Source organism: Acanthisitta chloris, unplaced genomic scaffold, assembly GCF_000695815.1.
Source record: "Acanthisitta chloris isolate BGI_N310 unplaced genomic scaffold, ASM69581v1 scaffold35844, whole genome shotgun sequence".
NCBI classification, from domain to species: Eukaryota; Metazoa; Chordata; class Aves; order Passeriformes; family Acanthisittidae; genus Acanthisitta; species Acanthisitta chloris.
Genome location: NW_008671717.1, coordinates 21,504 through 39,879, shown reverse-complemented (window position 1 = coordinate 39,879; position 18,376 = coordinate 21,504). Strand labels below are relative to the sequence as shown.

Sequence of the window (18,376 nt, the reverse complement as noted above, 5' to 3'; positions counted from 1 at the left end):
ATTCCTGCTCTGTGCTGCCATAAACATTGGAGGCGTCGATGTAAGATGTCAAGTGGTTGATCTGTTCTCTGGCATAGACAGAGTTCATCAGCAGGGAGGTCATCCCACTGCCACACACTGGGCTTGAGCGGACAAAGAACATGCAGCGCCCGTTCCTCACGCGAGGGTCATTGGTGGGGACCATGACAGAGAAACACGGTGGGTCATTGCTGCACACCTCGCTGCAAGGAGCTCCATCTGAGAAACGAGACATGCTAATAGCTGCCACTGTCTGGTCCATGTCATGGTCCAGAAACTGGCCCCACTGCATGAGCATGTGTGTGAACTGGTCATCGGGGGTGATGGTCTCAGTCCCGACCATGGCGGTGGAGACAAGGCGCGGTAGAGGAAGGGGCAGATCTCTGGCACCTTCTGCCAAGGAAAACCCACGGGGGAGGTTAAATCCATTCTGGTAGGCAGGTTTGAGGAGCCTCTGGAAGGCTGTGAGAGATGCACCCCACATTGGGTGCTGGAGGTTGTTGCAAGAGCCGTCGTGCGTCCTGTACTTCTTGTGGAAGCAGATATCTGAGCAGTTTGGCGTGCGGCGGTGGGCAGAGCAGCCCGACAGGTTGGCAATCATGTTCAGATAGTGAGGGGACACCAGGTCATTGTAGCGATAGCCTGCAAAGGGAAGGGCAAAGCACCAGGTCAGACATCACCTGTAGCCACCTGGTTCCCTCCGTCCCATGTAAGGGCTCTGTGTGAAAGCCACTGTTGAGACTGTCAGGATGGGCACGGGAAGGTCAGATCCCTGAGTGTGGTGTTGCCATGCAATTCATGGAAAGCAAATGAAGCACACAATCATATTAGAAGAAGAAAAGAAAGGGAGAAAAAAAAGAAGAAAAAAGGGGAAAAGAGTTTAGTATAAACCGCACAGAGCTGGAAACCAGAAATGTTGTGACTGGCAGACCAAACTGTGGGGGTGGTCTTGGTCTCCATTCTAGGTTTATTTTATGGCTTTTGGGTTATTATTGCATCCCTGAGCTCCATCACCCATCCAAACTCTACGTGACAAGCAGCAGGGAGCCGTGGGTGACTGCCAGGGCGCTGTGCTGTGTGAAAGAGCTGAATAATGCTGCACTTTGTGGATGCTGACAGGGCAATGAGGAGGAGAGACTGACAGTCCAACCAGCCCAGCCCAGGTCTGACACCTGGAGTGAGGCTCCTCGCAACGTGGAATACATCCAGGCAGGAAAAAGTATTTATAGGCCCCAAACATACATGCCTGCCACATGATGATTCACATGTAAAGGTAGAAACATGCAGTGTATGGGAAAGTCTGTTGTATACCAAGGAAGTCCCAGCTAGCAGGTTTTGGAATCCAGCTGCTGGATGCTTGAACCTCACAAAGTATTTTAGGTGTTACACTGTTTTGTTTCTTGCTATCCTGCCTTGATAAAAGGAACCCACCTCAGTTTGTAGGTAAGAGGTCAAAGTAGTAGAGAGACAAAGGAGTGATATCCTCCTTCCTCTATTATGACACTTAAATAGCCCAGAGTTCACAGTATTGTCCTTGTTGTCACTTGGAGGGAAGGAAACATCTCAGACCATGCTGCTGAGGGTCTGAACTTCAGCCCCACAAAGGTACTCCTTTATCAGTGAGATAGATAAATTGTTTTTAAAGATTAGAGGTTTCATAGCCAGCCAAGAAACCTTTACCAAAATGTGGAACTGATACAGTTTCCTGTGTATCAAGCTTGTACAGTAAACACAAGACCAGCCCTCCAGCTGTTAGGAAAACCATGAGATACAGAAAGAACTGCAACCCAGACAATACATTTCTTGATATAGCCAACATTATCTGGATTTTTGGTACATCGTTGCACTTTTCAAACTTCCTGGATGTCTACACATTGTTGTTCTCATTTCATCCTATGCACAAAGTTAAGAAGGGAAATGAAATCTCTCCTACCTGTGACATTCATATCCACAATGAGCCCTTGCTGCACATGCTCCTGAATCAGCTGCAAGGTCCTTTCAAAGATCTCCCCTGCCCTGGCTGTCTCGATGGTGTAGGGGTCCCGGGGGTAGCGGAAGAGAGCCAGAAGGTCATTGGGAGTCTTGGGGCGTCTGTTTCCAGGAAGTAAAAGTGATGCAGGAACATTAAAATTGGTCAGCTCTGCTCAGAGCAATGAGACTCTACAGGCAGTAAGACTCTAAGCCTGATCTGGTGCTTGGCCCCCAAACTAGTGCATGAGAACAACATGGCTTACCTGCAGATTGGAGATTATTAAAGAAAGGATATTGTTCTCCAGCAGAATGCACATGTTTAATTCCCTCAGCATCTCTGGTTTTTTTCTGTGATAGTAATTTATTTTTCACTTTCCAACAGTTGAAACCCAGAGGTTTGGGGGCTTAATCCAAACTATCCATCCTTTCACTAAAAACATGTTTTGGGGTGGAAGAGGAGGGAATCACCATTCCCTCAAGAATCCATTTTTCTTTGAGGAAATGGTTAGAACTGTTATATGATTTCTGTTCACGCTGCATAAAGTCAGATGCATTTTTAAATGACTACACTGATTCTTTTCTATTCACTATGTCCAGAGCCAACTCCAGCTGACAAAAGTGACATGAGAGGTGATATTCACGTAGTCATTTTTCCAGAATCCCAAATGCCTGTTGTGAAGCTCTGTCACATCCTTACACCTTTACGCCTACCTGGTGCAACTTCAACCTCCAAGACCGTAGCTTTTCACGATACCGTAGCTTTCATTTGCAGGTTGTCAGTGCTAAAATGAGCTTTGAGAGAGCTTCATTTGTTGTGGTTTTTATCACTTTTCTGCCTCAAGTCTCAGACTGAGGCACTTCAGACACTTACTTGCTAAAGAGCTCGGTGCGTGTTGAGTTGATGGCGTGGTCCACACTGCTGATGGCCTCCAGTATGGATGTGGCTACAAACGTGTCACCGCTCCGGCCGACATTTGTGGCTTTCCAAAGCAGAAAGAAAGAACAAAACATCCTACATTTAATTGATATTAATTGCTCTTCCAAGCTCAAGAAAATCTGTATATCAGCACAAACCCCATAGTGACCTCACTGCAGGTCAAACTGTGTTTCCATTTGCAATATAAACACCATGAATTTATCTTTTTAAGCAGATGTTCTGAAGATATGAATGAACTGCTTGAGAAAGAAGGTGATTTCTCCAAGAGGTGTCTGTGGACATGTATTCAGAGTTTTCTCCTGTAGAGCTTTGCAAATAAAATCCTGTTTTGGTTAGTGGTTAAACAGAGAAAAGAAAATGTTAAAATCACAGTGGGTTAACCCAAAATAATCATAGAATTATAGAATTTAGGGGTTGGAATGGACTTTACAGATCATCTAGTCCCAAGCCCCTGCCCTGAGCAGAGACACCTCCTCACTAGATCAGGTTGCTCAAGGCTCATCCAGCCTGGCCTTGAACACTGCCAGGGTTGGGGCAGCCACCACATCCCTGGGCAGTCTGTGCCAGTGTCTCACCACCTTTACAGTAAAAAACTTTTTTTCTCACATCCAACCTAAACTGTCCCTCCTTCAGTTTGAACCCATTACCCTTTGTCCTATCACTGCAGTTCCTAACACAGAGTCCCTCTCCAGCTCCTTGTAGGCCCTTCAGGTATTGAAAAGTTGCTCTGAGGTCTCCACAGAGTCTGTTTGTTAAACACTTCAATTACTAATTATTGATAATTGATAACTAATAAGTATTATAATAAATCAGTTCAAAGTTAGTGTAAACACATCAGCTACATCACTTTAAATAAGAAAAGAAAGCTGTTTTCTGAATACTTTCAGAAGTGAATGCATTAATTCTTTAAAATTAGTACAGGATGCATTTTTTTCAGGTAGGGCCTTTGTCACAGCTGAACCAACCAGTTCCCATTTGGTTACCAGAGTATGCCACAGCCACCTGGTAAATGAGGCACCCATCAAGAATAAATCACAGGAATTGGCTCGGGAATAATTTCAAACAACAAAGAAATTTCAGACCATTTTCAGCTCCTTACATATAACCCCTGTATGGAAAATGCTACTAAATTTATCTCATAAGGGAGTCACTATCCACACTGGCTATTGCTGGAACAGCTCTTTGCTTACATTTTAAACTTTTTTGCTTGCCTTTGATTTTTTTTCCCCTTGCCAGTTTTTCCTTACCCTTTATGAGGTATAATTTCCACTCTTGACCTCTGGATTGACCAGCAGAGGAGTGAAACTCCTCCTTATTCATTACACCTTTCCTAACACACGGAGCAGGAGCCAAAAACCAGCAACTTATTTCCCATCCCCAGTGGTGGTATTCAGTCAAAGGTTGGCCTTGATGACCTTGGAGGTCTTTTCCAACCTTAATGTGATTCTTTGATTCTATGATTGAGCAAACACTAAAAACATTTAAACCTCTGTATGTGCAGCAACAATGTTTTTCTGCTCCTCCCTCCCCTGGCATGGAAGGTTATGGTCAGGTGATGATTTGTGAGCATGTTGGCACATTTTTAATAAGTTTCTCCCTCCCAGCAGAGGCAATAACTACATGTACACTGACAGCTGGGCTTGCAGGAGGAGGTTTAAGACAACACCTTTGGCTTTGCAGGGAGGAACTGCAGCTCAGCTGAGAAAACAAAGTGTAGATGTCAACACAGCATTTCCTCTCCTTATATGAGAGCAAGAGAAGACTTGGGAGCACCACAGGAGATACCATACCAGTGATGGTGAGCTGCATGGCACTGGAGGTGAAGCCAAAGGGGTTCCTTGCTATGCATTCGTATCTGCCCTGGTCAGCCACACCAAGATCCTGAATGGAAAGGGTCCCATCTTGGCTGATGTGGAACTTGCCACTCTCTGTGATCTGGATACCCTCCTGTTACACCATCAAAAGACAGAAAATGTGTCAGAGCAGGGAAAGCTTCCCACCAGCCCAGTCTTCAGCCTGCTCAGCAAAGCCCGAGATGGATGTGATGAACGAATGTGGCCACCAGATGTTAGCATTGCTCTTCCAGAGAAGCCAGAAAGCCATCCAGGGACACCTGCTCTGTGAGGAGGTCCCTGCTGAGTTCCTTCACCCTGGGCCACCCCAGGCACTCCCTGCAGGGCACAGACACCCCACACAGACAGACTGGCTGGAGCAAGTGCCATGCCCTGACGCTGTCACAGGAGTTTCACAGCACATAATTAAATCTAAACCTCTTCAGTTTTGGGACAACCTGAAACTGATGGATTTTTGCTGGGCTTGAGCTGCAGAGACCAATTTTTGCTGGCTCTGGTAGCATCACTCAAACTCGATGTCTCAGCTTGGCTGGTGGCAGAAGTGACTTTAGGTTTTCTTTTTTTTTTCTCCTGCTTCTTAACATCTTTCTGCTGCCCTGTCTCAGCCTAATGCTTGTTCTGCTTCCCTCCCAGGCTCTTTTCTTCTGCTCTCACTGTCAGCTGGAGCCCAAGGCAAGCTGCAAGGTCACCCCTCACCAGACCTCTGCGGGGTAACTGAGGCTCAAGTATTTTCCATGCCTGACTGTGCTCAAAGCCAGGACAGGTAACAGGGAAGGGCCCAGGTCTTGTACTACAGCACAGCAGGAAAAAAGTCTGAAGAACTTTATCTAATGAATTCTTGAAAAGAGCAGCATGATTTTGAAGGATTGTGGCTTTGCCCCATCAAAGCTGGAGCCAACCAGCATCATCCAGTACCACCAGTGGGAAACCTGGAAATAAGGACAAACTACTTAGAAAAAATCAGTTTTCAGGTTTTGGGGTTTTTTTTCCAGGGATGGTAAATAAAGCATTTCTAACATCCTGGCATGTCACTGGCTTCAAGTGACTCATTTGGAAGGAAGAACATGAGAATATATGCTGAGAGGCTTTGAGCCTGAGAAAGCACAACATTCTTTTATACCATAAAAAAAACAAAGCAGTGGAAATGTCAGTATTTATCCCATGTGTATTGCATGAACTGATGTAACTAGTGGAGCTGGGAGAGGTGTTGAAGGAGAGAGTTGTTTAATGTCCCCTGAGCATGTGAAATCATCACTTACCTTGACCCAGGTTATGGTGGGCCGTGGGTCTCCTTGGGCAGAGCAGGTAATGGCAATGTCTTGGCCTGTCTCTGCCACCACATCTTGGGGGGGATGAAGGAACACAGGTATCACTGTGCAATACAGGAAAAAAATGTCACCAAGGGCAAGAAATGCTTCAAGGAAAATAGAGAAATCTGTGTGTGAAACATCTGAGCGTGGGCAAACAGAGCTGCCAGGCTCCCTCCTGCTCTCGCAAGGGCTCTGCAGAGGGGCAACAGTTCACCCTGTGCTGTCTCTCTACCAAGCTCTCTGTAATTTATGTTCATTATTTTCTGCTCCTCTGACTCTCTACTTGGGGCAATTACACAGGAATGTGCTGTGTCATTGAAAATCGTTAATTCAAAGGCTTTCTAGAAAAGATGTTCTAGCTGAAGGGATCGTGACTTGATTCAGGATTTATCAGATGAGGCTCTCTGCAAGTGTTAAGTCAGGTCAGATGAAATAATTGCATTGATCTTGCTGGTCTTAAAATATATTGTGAATTCTGTGCTTGAAGCTTGATTAATTTCATGTTTCTAGTTAGTTTCCTTCCCTCCAGTCTGCAATTAGTAAAATCCTACCATATTTGTGAACAAGCAGGGAATTTGCTTATTCGGAACAGTTATTTATATGGGAACAAAAAGAAAATTAAGCAAAAGTTTAAAAAATTAAGAAAAAAAATTAAGCTTTCATTAAGCTTCATTAAGCAAAAGCATTCCTGTGTGACTTGTATTTTACAGAGGCTTGAATTTAGAATACCTAAATTTAGGTTGAACCTATAACCTGGTAGGTAAAGACAAAAGTATCTAGAGCCAGAGTTAAGTTTTTTTCCGAGAAGGAATCATTTTGGCTTGCAGAATATTTTAGTTTCAAAAGAATCTTACAATTAATTCTGTAGGAAAAAATAAAAAATCGAAATAGAAAAAAATTACTATGAATTTAATTAATACGATTTTTTTTTTTTTTGGTTGGGTTGGCATTAAGAAAATCATTAAGAAACTCCCAAACTGAAGCAGCTTATCCTGATTCACAAACCTTGACACTCTGGAAACCTCTCGAACGTCTCCCACCAGCTGATGGAGCTCTCAGAGTTTGATGTCTGCTCCCAGGGAAAAGAAAAACCCAATCCCATAGGAAACAGGGCACTTCCCTGCCTGGTCAGACAGTGTGTTATTTAGCAGTTTACCTCGTGGGGTGACTGCCAGCTGCACCGGGAGGGTCCTCACGCCGATGGCACTGATGGCATGGCACTCGTACTGGCCCTGGTCGTGCAGAGCCACCCGCACCACCCGCAGGGTGCCCGTGGACAGGATGCTGTGCCGCCGGTCGGTTGGCAGAGGACCACCTGGGCAAACAAGCAGTTTGTTAATCCTCTGTGACATTTCCCAGCACTGGAGGGATCTGCGTGATAATTATGAGTTTCATTCCCTTCCCAACACGGCAGCAATCACCCTGAAAATACCATTTTTAGCACATTGATTGCTTTGTCTAAGCACTTGGCAAGGAGATGGAATCCTTTTTCCTTCTTCCTAAGTCTTTTCTTGGTGCAACCTGTAGATTTAGTGACACCTGATGGAGAGCAAATCCGTGTTCAGTTATCCACACCAGCTGTTTCATCAGATAAATGGAAACATTTGGTGAGGCAACACCTTGAATACTGTGCAGTTCTGGGCCTCTCAGGTCAGGAGGGACATTGAGGGGCTGAAGCAGGTCCAGAGAAGAGCAACGAGGCTGGTGAAGGGACTCGAGCACAAGTGCCATGAGGAGAGGCTGAGGGAGCTGGGGGTGTTCAGCCTGGAGAAGAGGAGGCTCAGGGGAGACCTTATCACCCCCTGCAACTCCCTGACAGGAGGTTGGAGTCAGGTGGGGGTTGGTCTCTTCTCCCAGGCAACCAGCAGCAGGACAAGAGGGCACAGACTCAAGCTCTGCCAGGGGAGGTTTAGGTTGGATATTAGGAACAGATTTTTCACAGAGAGAGTGCTCAGGCATTGGAATGGGCTCCCAGGGAGGTGGTGGATTCACCATCCCTGGAGGTTTTTAAGATGAGACTGGATGTGGCACTTAGTGCCATGGTCTAGTAACCATGGTAGGGTTAGACTTGATCTTGGAGATCTTTTCCAACCCGGTTGATTCTATGATTCTATTCTATTCTACGATTTAGAATTGTCTTTCTAAATTTGTTATTTTGATTTTCTCTGGTTTGGAAACTTGTTCCAATATTCTATTTCGGGAGACAAGCTGAGAACTAAACTACTTTACCAAACCCAAACAAAATTATTAAAACTTCTCAGTTTAGCAACATTTATTTTTAATATTCCATTTTCCTCCAAATAAGGGCTCTACTTATTCATCCCAAACACCAAAATCCACCCCCACTGTCAAAAGTGGCTTTGAGACAAGCTATGCTTTATCACTTGTCCTCTTGCTTTTAGCATGTGAAAGCACCTGGTGATGTTTGGATTGCTGAGTGTAAACCTGGTTACAAAACAGTTATGAACCTTACTCCTTGTCACTGTGCTCCTTGCCTCATCTCTAAGTTATATTTTCTGGAAAGTGGAGGAAAACAAGTTAAAGGAGATGGAGAACATGCTGGTGGAGTAGAATTTCAGCTGCTCCTTCTTAACTCTGCATCAGGGCCATTGCTGTGGAAGCTGGAATACAATAGCCATGAATTCTCCACAGCACTAAACCATTAATTACGGCTTGTGAAGCATAAGGAAAAGTTGGAGGACCTCTGGGCCAAGCACTATTGGCTTCTGTCCCAGAAAGTGTTGGATGAGATCAGTTCAGTGGAGCCAGCGCTAACAATTATTTGAGACTTTCAAAGTTCACCACCACCTGTTGTCCCAAAGTCCTTTTTCCTAAGCTAAAAGAAAGCTCTGAGGTGTGTCAGCACTGAATGGTGCTCTTCTGCAATGTGATCCCCAAGAGCAGCAAGTCAATGACAATGACAGAGAGGTGGCACGTGGTGATATTGCTGAAGGATGTGGTGGAATCATCAACCCTCTAAGTGTTAAAAAAAATGTGTAGATGTGGCATTTAGGGACATGGTTTAGTGGTGAACATGGCAGTGTTGGGTTAATGGTTGGACTTGATGATCTCAGAGGTCTTTTTCAACCTGAACAGTTCTGTGATTGATACCTACTGGCTCGGAGTGTCCAGACCCTGCCTTTTCAAAGGAGGTAGGAAGTGACTGCAGGAGGAAATTTAAGGCTTTCCATGGGTTTCAGGCTGATTGAAAATCAGCACACTCCTTTCTGGCTTCATTTATCAAAGATCTAAGAGGCTCCTTCCTCAGTGCTTAACATGATCATTGGTGATCTACAACACGCCTCCTAGTGTGACTAGGTCTGTGCTGATCACCATCTGTCCTGTGTCACCACTGCAAGTCATCGCCCTGGATCATCAGCTCAGCTGTTCCCACCCACATCCCATGGAAATGAGAAACCCTGAGTCAAGTGAGGCAGTACCTGCCCTTGTCCAGGTAATCACAGGTGGAGGGTGACCCTCAGCAGAGCAGTGGAAATCCACACTTTGTCCCTCAGTTACTGTCTGATCAGTGGGAATGACGAGAAACTTGGGAGAATCTGGAGAGGAAAGCAATGAATAAGCAGCAGGAAACACTCAGGCAGCAAGCTCAGGGAGTTCATGGGAGCACGGGCTTAAATACACCACTCTGACCAAACACTGTGTCCCAGAAATGTCATAAAATGATCATAGAATCATCCTGGGACTCTCACCTTGCACTATGATCCTTGCTGTCGCCTGGATGGATCCCTCAGAGTTGCTGGCATTGCAGTTGTACTGCCCCTGGTCTGAGAAGGTGACGTTCTGAATGAAGAGTCCTCCAGAGCTGGTGATAGCAAAACGGGAATCCTGTGGTAAGGGAGAGCCTGTGCCAAGGGTCCAGCTGATGCGAGGGTGGGGGTGCCCAGAGACCCCACACTCCAAAGTGACGCTTTCCCCGATCAGCACTTCAGTGTTCTGTGGCTGGATCACAAAAGTGGGCTTGGCTGGAAGGAAATGAATGCTTCAGAAACCAGCTCTGCTGCCTGCTCAGTTAGGGGCAGAAATTGCTGGGACACCTCATGCAACCCAGTTAGCAGTCACCTGGCTCTTCCCTGACCTCCAAATCCTGGTTGTGAGCAATGCCCCCAGAGCTAGTTCCTCCTACCACCTCTTCACACCCAATCACATAGTGCTTGGGCATCCCCACTCCTGTATCCCCTTCACCCTTGACACCTCTGTGCTGCAGAATTCATCCCAGCCTCTGAACTCCCTCCCCAGTCCCAAACTACCTTCAATCCCTAAATCCCCCTTCTCCCACTCCAGTGAAGGAACCTCCTAAGCTCAGGCCACAGTACACTGTTAGCCATTCTCTCCCTCAGCACACCAAGAACATCTTGGCATATACAAAGCTGGGACTGACTGATTTAGCTCAACTCCCATCCCCAACCTGAGCTGGGGCTTCAAGGGGTGTACAAAGCTCAATTACATGCGGTGCCAAAATAGCGCAGCACGACTTCTTGTGTCTTGACCTCCCCAGCTATGTTCTTGGCCATGCACTGGTAGACGCCTTTGTCTGACTCCTTGGTATTCTGGATCATCAAGGTACCATCTTGCAGCAGGTTCAGACGGTTGTCATCTTTCATGTCAATCTTATTACTGAAAAACAGCCACAAATAGGAAAAATCTGAAAGGAGTAAAGACTGGTGGTTGCCCTCAAGCTGTTGGAGGGGGTGGGAGAGCTTTGCTTGCAATGCATTAACTTGGTGTTTCTTGGAGGTATTCTGAGACTTCATGAAATTTACAGCAAGAGTTCTGATTTACAGCATTGAACTGCAGCTCCAGCTCCGATTTACTCCCTGGGTGAGCTGCTTTTTCTCTCACCACTGATTACACACGACATTTACAGCCCATCAGGAGAGCACACTGTTCCCATGCCACAGCATCACTGCTATTGTCAGGGCCTCTCGGCCCAGAAAGCCTGTTCTCATTACTTGCTAAGTGCAAGTATAATAATGAATTAATATTGTTATTGTGTGCAGCCATTTCTATTCAAACTCAATGCTCAAAGGCCTCAGGGGAGCAAAAAGCTCTGAGTAAGTCACCATGGGACCCCAACACAGCTTGGACTCCGACCCAGCCCGAGAGCTGTGAAACATCTTCCCTCTTTCTGCAATGACCTGTGACTCCTGGATCCCAGCCCATGGCAGAAGGTCCCAGTGCTCTATCCCATTTGTCCCAGCATGAAGGAATCTTGGATGGCTGCAGATGACTGAAAAGGGAGAAGGGACCTTTCTCCCCATAGGACAAAGGCTGAACCCACTATGCAAACTAATATGCTTGCAGGGCATTTATTTCATTCCCCTGATGTCTCCTCACTCCAGTCATATCTCGTTTGCGGAACATTTATTATCATTACCCCTCTTACAATGCTGTCTTTGGGAGCCTGCCAGCATTTCCCTAACAAAACCTTCCTTCCAGGGGGACTTAACTCAGCCATAAACTTTTGCTCTGGGCTGAGACTCTGCCTGGTGGGGGGTTTGCTGAAGAAGCACACATTGATCATTTTTATTAATAACCAAGCCCTGCTCAGGCTCCCACAGACAAGAAGCTCGTAAAGCAGCAAAGCAACTTCACTTCCACAGTGGGCAACTGCTTGAGCACAGAATATTTTACTGTGCAGCATTTCCCAGAACACTTTGGCATCTAGCACAGCCCTGGGTTTTTTTGTGTTGCTGTACAGAAGGATAACCTATACACTGATCTGCAAATTCTGCCTTTCAGTGGAGCACAGCAATTTTTCCCTTTGGAAAAAAAACCCACCCCAACACATTCTCCAGCACAATTGGCCTTTAGTTTTAAAAACCTAGAGCCTAGAAGCATTTCAGCAGTGAACAAATTGCAAGCATGGTGGCTTAGAGCAACATGAAACACTAATTTTATTTTTTTCCTGATCAAAAGACAATTGCTTTCAGCCTGCAGAGTATGTTTATAGGAAAGTTATAAGCTCTTGGAATCCATTACAAACGCAGATGAAAAATTTCAAACGCAGATGAAAACACCACTTGGATTACGTGGCCACCAGAGAATGCTATTAAAAGGAAGGTAAATACAACCCATGGAAGAGCCATTTCTTTTTTCTCTTTTTTAACGTTGTGTGAAAGAGCTTTGGTAATTACAGGCGAGCACTGAAGAGCTCAGTGCTTGAAAACCTTTGCCACCCCAGGGCTCATTGCGTGTGACTTACTTGTTGTGCAGCCAAATAATCGCAGGCTTTGGATTGCCTTCTGCCCTGCAGGTGAAATAAACTGTGTTTCCCAAGAGGACATCAACATCGTGGGGTTCTGAGGTTATTCGAGGCCTCTCTGAAAAACAGCATTTGAACACGAGCCAGTCTAGAGCAGCACAAAACCACTTCCAGCCCAAACAAGGTGTCATAGGTCACACAGCACCCATCCTGCAATGCCCCAGTAAACAGGCACCAGCAGTGCCCCAGGCACAACAGCATTCACCTGGAGCAACCTCAAAACTTCTCACTAACACCTGCAAATGTCATGAGGCAATTGCATTGTCCATCTGAACCCACTAAAAGCCCCAGAGAATCCAAGTGGCTGTTCCTACTCCCAGTGTGTTGGGCAGTGGATCAGCACCTCCCACAGCACTGAGAAAAACAGACCTGACTGTACACTGGTTCACTAAAGCTGCCCCAAGAGTTGGTCCCTGTCTCCCCCAAAATAAGAAATGAAGTCAGTGGCAACCTCACTTGGGTTGTTTTTCTGCCCTGGCAGCCTGCTGCTCTGAGCAGCTGCCTGTTCCACCTGAACACAGTGCCAGCTCCCTGCAAACTACACCACCTCCCTCCCAACAGGATTCCATTCATTAGGTCCCTGATTCATCAACTGATCCCTATCCAGCCAAGCCTTTCATTATGTGCTTCACTGTAAGATGTACTCAAGCACTAAGCAAGTTAAACACCAAAAGGATGTGCTAAAATAGAGCTGAGTTTATGTACAAGCTCTGGAGTGCTTGATCTTGATTCAGCAGAATACTCACCCACTGAACAATCTGCATGCTCACCAGTAATCCAGTAAAACCAGCTGGATTATTCCTAAAATTGAGAACCTGCCACCTCCTGCAGTGGAAGGTCAATGCCCCTACTCCTTAGACCACAAGTTAATGGCTTGTCAAGTAATCCCCAAAGGCAATGCCAGCACAGCCCAAACCCAGCACAGCCCCATAGAACAAAATGCTGAACCAGTGCAGATTTGCCCCTGTGGCTCACATCTGCTCCAAGCAGTGGGTTAACTGGTGCCAGCAGCTTTTGGACTGACTCAGGTATCAGCTGCCTGCATCATTAGAGCTTTGTGCTGAATTATGTATCATCTGTCTTTCCCAGCTGGCACACAACCAGTGTAAAGCCTAATGCCAGCAAAATCTTCCCACCAGGTGCTCTGGCTAATTTTACAAACATCCCACTGTGTGCCCATGCCTAAACCAGAACAAATTTGCACTAACAGCTGTACTGTGGCACTGGGTGTGTGTCAGGGACAGCTTGTTGTGTGGCACAGCCACTTGCAGCAGGTCCCACTCCATGTGTCCCCAGCTGCTTTCCCTAGACCTTTCCTATTCCCCTCTCCCTTGAGGTCACAGACCCATTTGTGCCAATTCAACTCTTTGCATGGCTGTGCCCTAAATTAAGCTGTGAAATGGTCAAGATTTTTTTAAATCATAGGAGAAAAGCTGAATTCAAGGGAGAGCTCTTCAAAATCCAGCTGAGCTCACACATCTGGCTCTCAGCACAGCCACACACAGCTGGACTGGCATATCCAGGAGGGATGCTAATAGCCAGCCCATGTGAGTGGGAACTTCTCAAACTCATTCTACCAGTGGGGAAATACCATGGAACCACAGCCAACACTTGTGCCAGCCTCCACTGAGAGTTTTGCCTTTTTCTATATGAAATATTTAACTTTGGAATTTTTCAGAACAAATCTCCATTTAAAATTCTAAATTTAAAGAATAACAGCCTAGCAAATGCTATTCACCACACCACAGTCAAACAAAGCATTCAGCTACGTATCTGCTATGTGCTCACACAGGTTTCCAGTTGTGTTTCCAGCCACTGCAGCTCTCCCAGTGTTTCCCTTCCATTCAGCCTAATGTGGGACATTTCCTCTGGTGACTGGTTTAGCCACCAATGCAGCAGCTCCTCTACCAGCCCTACTCTATCTAAACCCAAGACAACACCCACCAGCCAAAACAGAGCTGCCTTCAACCCCCCCACGACTGTCAACTTTCTCTGTTATCCCAACAACTCCTGCAACCCAATGGGATTTTCCCATTTCAGCAGTAAAGGAGGGAGAAACAGAATGCCAGGACAGGGAAGGAGGAGGAAAAGGGGTGGAGGAAGCAATTCCCAGACCAAAGCCTTGGGCTGAGGGTGGCTGGTGGAGGGGTTTGACCTCGCTCACCACAGTTGAACTCCTGGGCGGTCAAGGTGACGATGGAGCGGCCGTGCAGGTCCCGAGGAGCCTCACAGGTGGCAGCTGTCTGGATACTGCCCTGCTCAGCATATTTCTTCAGCAGCTCAGCCAGCCACATCAAGTCACAGTCACAGAACAAGGCGTTGGAGTCCAACCGCCTGCAAGACCGAGGAGAAGGCAGCTCATTTCACAGCCTCCAACTGCTGTGCTGCCTCCTTCTCCAGGACACAGGAGGGGAACAGTCCTCCAGAGTGAAGGAAGGGTCACTTGGTTGTTTTTCCCTGCATTTGATCATGTCCCAAATGAAAATTTGAGATATCTCATTCCCAGGATGGTTAAATAGGATGCTTAACTAAGCAGAAAGATTTTGTTTCAAAACTAACAATACCCATCAGTCAGTCCAGTTTCAAATTAAAATTACTCAGTTAAACTGAATTATGAATTTTTGGCCTAATTTGAGGCAGAGAGAGACACTGAAATATTGGGCTTTCCCCCAGGAAATTCCAGTCTTTACTGAATTTTATAAGAACAGCAGATAACACTGTCTCTGCCACAGTTTTCCATTCTCTTTCAGCTCCAAAAAAACTCCCCCTTGATTTATGTGTGCATCACATCAGTCCCTTTCTACAACCAGCTGTGAGAGGTTGTAGCATTTATGCACAACTATAAGAACTTTTATTACTGCAACATAAGCCTGAACCATGTCAAATGCAGCTCCGGTGACCTCCCAGTGCACCCATCCTCTCCCCTCCACTGACCTCATTCCTACGTGCAGTGCTATCCATAAGGATAAAGAAGGGCTAGAGAGGGATTACTTTATGCCTCCTTCCCCACTGACAGTTTTACAGTCAATGGGTCTGGGCCATCAAAAAAAAAAAAAAAAAAAAAAACCATGGAAGAAACGTCTAATGCTTTCAGGATCACATATTTGAGAATGTGAGATTTCACACAAGGCCATGACAGAGCATTTTATAGCCACCCCAGCTTTTTCTCTGACACCTACACACAGCATTTCACAAGTTTTTCCCTCTTACAGAGAAGTGAAGCATTTTACCTGCTTGCAGAAATCACTGAGGGCTTTGGTGAGAAACACATTATTTTATTGTACTTGAAAATCATGGCAGAACACCAAAATTCTTTACCTTTTGCATTTTATTTCCCCCAAACACATCATAGAACTTATTTCCAGAGATCATAAAACCAAAGCAAAGCTCTGGGGGTTTAAGCAAGAAAGAAGTAAGCTTAAGAGACAGCCAGGCTATGTGGGAATAACACACTGGGGAATTCCTGCATGGAAGGGGAATCATGCACCTTGGCACACCTCTGAGTATTTTCAATTTAGAGAACAAGACTTTTCTTTTATGACTATGAGTTTTCCTTCCATGTTAGAAACTGATCTACAGACATGATGGAGGTCATATCCATGCCCTAGACTTTCTACATTTTTCAAGGATGTTTTATGGGTTCAAAGCATTGTGAAGAGTTTCCAGGAATGTTCATTCCTGTGGCATTATTAAGCTGTAAGCTGATTATAATTAGACACTAGCATAAAGAAACTTCTAACTGGTTAAATAAGCTTTCAGGTCCAATCAAAACTGTTTTATAAACTTAGCAGTGGCCTTAGAAGTCCAACAACTAAAAGCTTTGCCAACCAGGCACATTCTTCCTCAGGTCCTGGCCATCTGATGGAAGATAAACAAGTGCTCTTTGCAGGCAATGTTTTTTACTTACAGCCGTTTGAGGGATTCCAGTTGAGAGAATGTCCCTGGATGAATCCTGGAAATCTTGTTGTTGTGCAAGAATCTGCAATGGGAGAAGCCATGCCAAAACATTATTCAGTATTTGTACAACACAGATGATAACATCCCAGGTCAAAACTCGGTTTAAATGCAAAGGCTGCACATCAAAATGGAGCTTAGTTTTTATATTCTGTGTTTGTTTCCATGAGCTGTAGGGATTTCAGCCATTTGTGGGTGCGATGCAATATGCCAAAGAGGAGAGAGGGTGTGGGCTGGAAATGGTGAGTCAAGATGTGATGTAACAGGTTTAAACACCAACCTTAGAGCTACACTGCAAGGGGAGGAGAAAGGGCACCAAATCCCCACAGAACAGACCCACCCTCTGTTTTCTGTGCCTGGGTCAGCTCCAGGTTAGGAGAGACATTTTCTTCCCCCCCTGCAGATAACATGACAATTTTACAAGGGCAATCATCAGAGTAAAGCTCCAGGAGAAGATGCTAAATGACTTGTGCCCTATACTGAGTGCAGTTATTACCCCAAACCCACCAGTAAATCTGATTCAGACAACAGCTTCCTAAGCTGGGTTTATCTCAGAGAAAAATTGAGGCAAATTCTCATTTCCAGAGTCTTAGCACACAGATAACACTCCCCAGATCTTAGAGAAAAATCCTGATTGCACTAAAATGCATCAGTGGGGACGAAGATGAGATAATTAACTCCCCATTCCTATAATGGTGAGGAAATTTAGTCAGGTTGGTTACATCTAAAACTAATAAGAGACCATTGATAAAAGATATGAAGCCATTTTAGTAGATGGTGGAACAGGAGAGAAACACAAAAGCAGCACAGCTTGCATGCAAATGTCTGCACACACATGTGCACCCGAGCTCAGCCTGGTTGCCCAGCTTGGATGCTGACAAACCTTCCTTTAAAATTTATATCCAGCATTTTTGTTGGATCAAATACAGTGACTGAGATCAGCCATGGTGTACTGATCCAGGTCTGAATTTTCCTAAGGGTGTGGGATCCCACAATTTTATTTCCTTGGCATGTATGGATATGAGGCACATTTCCATGCAGCACAGATGGCTCCGTTGGTTTCACCATGGAGTGGGAACCACTACATGGTCTCTTGTCCTAGTGGCCACATTACTACTAGAAGTAATCCTGGGGAGCAGGAGACACAGGACTCCACTTCCTTGATGCTTTCAAGAAGAATGCATGTTTTTCTTGTTAGATTTTCTTCTGATTTTATCCCTTTTCCATCCCCTTTTTTTTTTTTCACACTCTGCCCAGCAGTGACTAATGTTGCTGACCTTATGATCAGGTAAAATTTTGCTTGGCTTAGCCAGCTGTAGGGCTTTCAGCAGATTTACCCCTGTTTAGATGGAAACCTGAACATTAACATAAAATGGGAAATTGCCTTCACATTCTCAGTCACCCTTCTACTTGGCAAATGTGTAAAATCCCCTTTAAAGACATTTCTTTTTGCATTTCTCTCCATTTTGAAGATCACACTTCATGCTAGCAAAAGTGTTCTGCAAAAAGAAGGGGTTTTCTCCTTCTCCTCACCCACCTTACACCCAAGAAATGCCTCATCTTTACTTACAGCCTTTCAAGTTTAGGCAGGTCACTAAAAGTATCCAGCTCCAGACTTTCCAGGTTGTTGAAATGCAGGTACCTGTCACACAGAAATCACACAGATTGCAATTTAAAAGGGAGAAGATCTTCCCAGATCAATCCACCAATGTCCCTTAACTGGTCACCACAACATCTCAGGGCAGATGTTGAGAATCATAGAATTTTAGGGGTTAGAATGGACCTTACCTAGTCGAGACATCTAGTCCCAACCCCCTGCCCTGGCCAGGGTCACCTCCCACCACAGCAGGTTGCTCAAGGCTTCATCCAACCTGACCTTGAACACTGCCAGGGTTGGGGCAGCCATCACGTCCCTGGGCAACCTGTGCCAGTGTCTCACCACCCTTACAGTAAAAAACTTTTTTCTAATATCTAACCTGAACTTCCCCTCCTTTAATTTGAACCCATTACCCCTTGTCCTATCATTGCAGTTCCTAAAGAGAGAAGCCAG

The 18,376-nt window shown here is 45.5% G+C and overlaps 1 protein-coding gene across 1 annotated transcript in view; it reads right to left on the bottom strand.

Moving 5' to 3' along the window:
- The window catches only part of LOC103801765 (peroxidasin homolog), a 42,207-nt gene that overhangs the window by 3,965 nt on the left and 19,866 nt on the right, over window positions 1-18,376 (bottom strand). Inside the window, 13 exon segments of the mRNA XM_009074194.1 lie at window positions 2-660; window positions 1,952-2,109; window positions 2,861-2,969; window positions 4,717-4,873; window positions 6,039-6,151; window positions 7,246-7,404; window positions 9,530-9,646; window positions 9,800-10,072; window positions 10,555-10,724; window positions 12,313-12,430; window positions 14,537-14,706; window positions 16,280-16,351; window positions 17,897-17,968. Coding sequence (XP_009072442.1) covers window positions 2-660; window positions 1,952-2,109; window positions 2,861-2,969; window positions 4,717-4,873; window positions 6,039-6,151; window positions 7,246-7,404; window positions 9,530-9,646; window positions 9,800-10,072; window positions 10,555-10,724; window positions 12,313-12,430; window positions 14,537-14,706; window positions 16,280-16,351; window positions 17,897-17,968 — 2,347 coding nt within the window.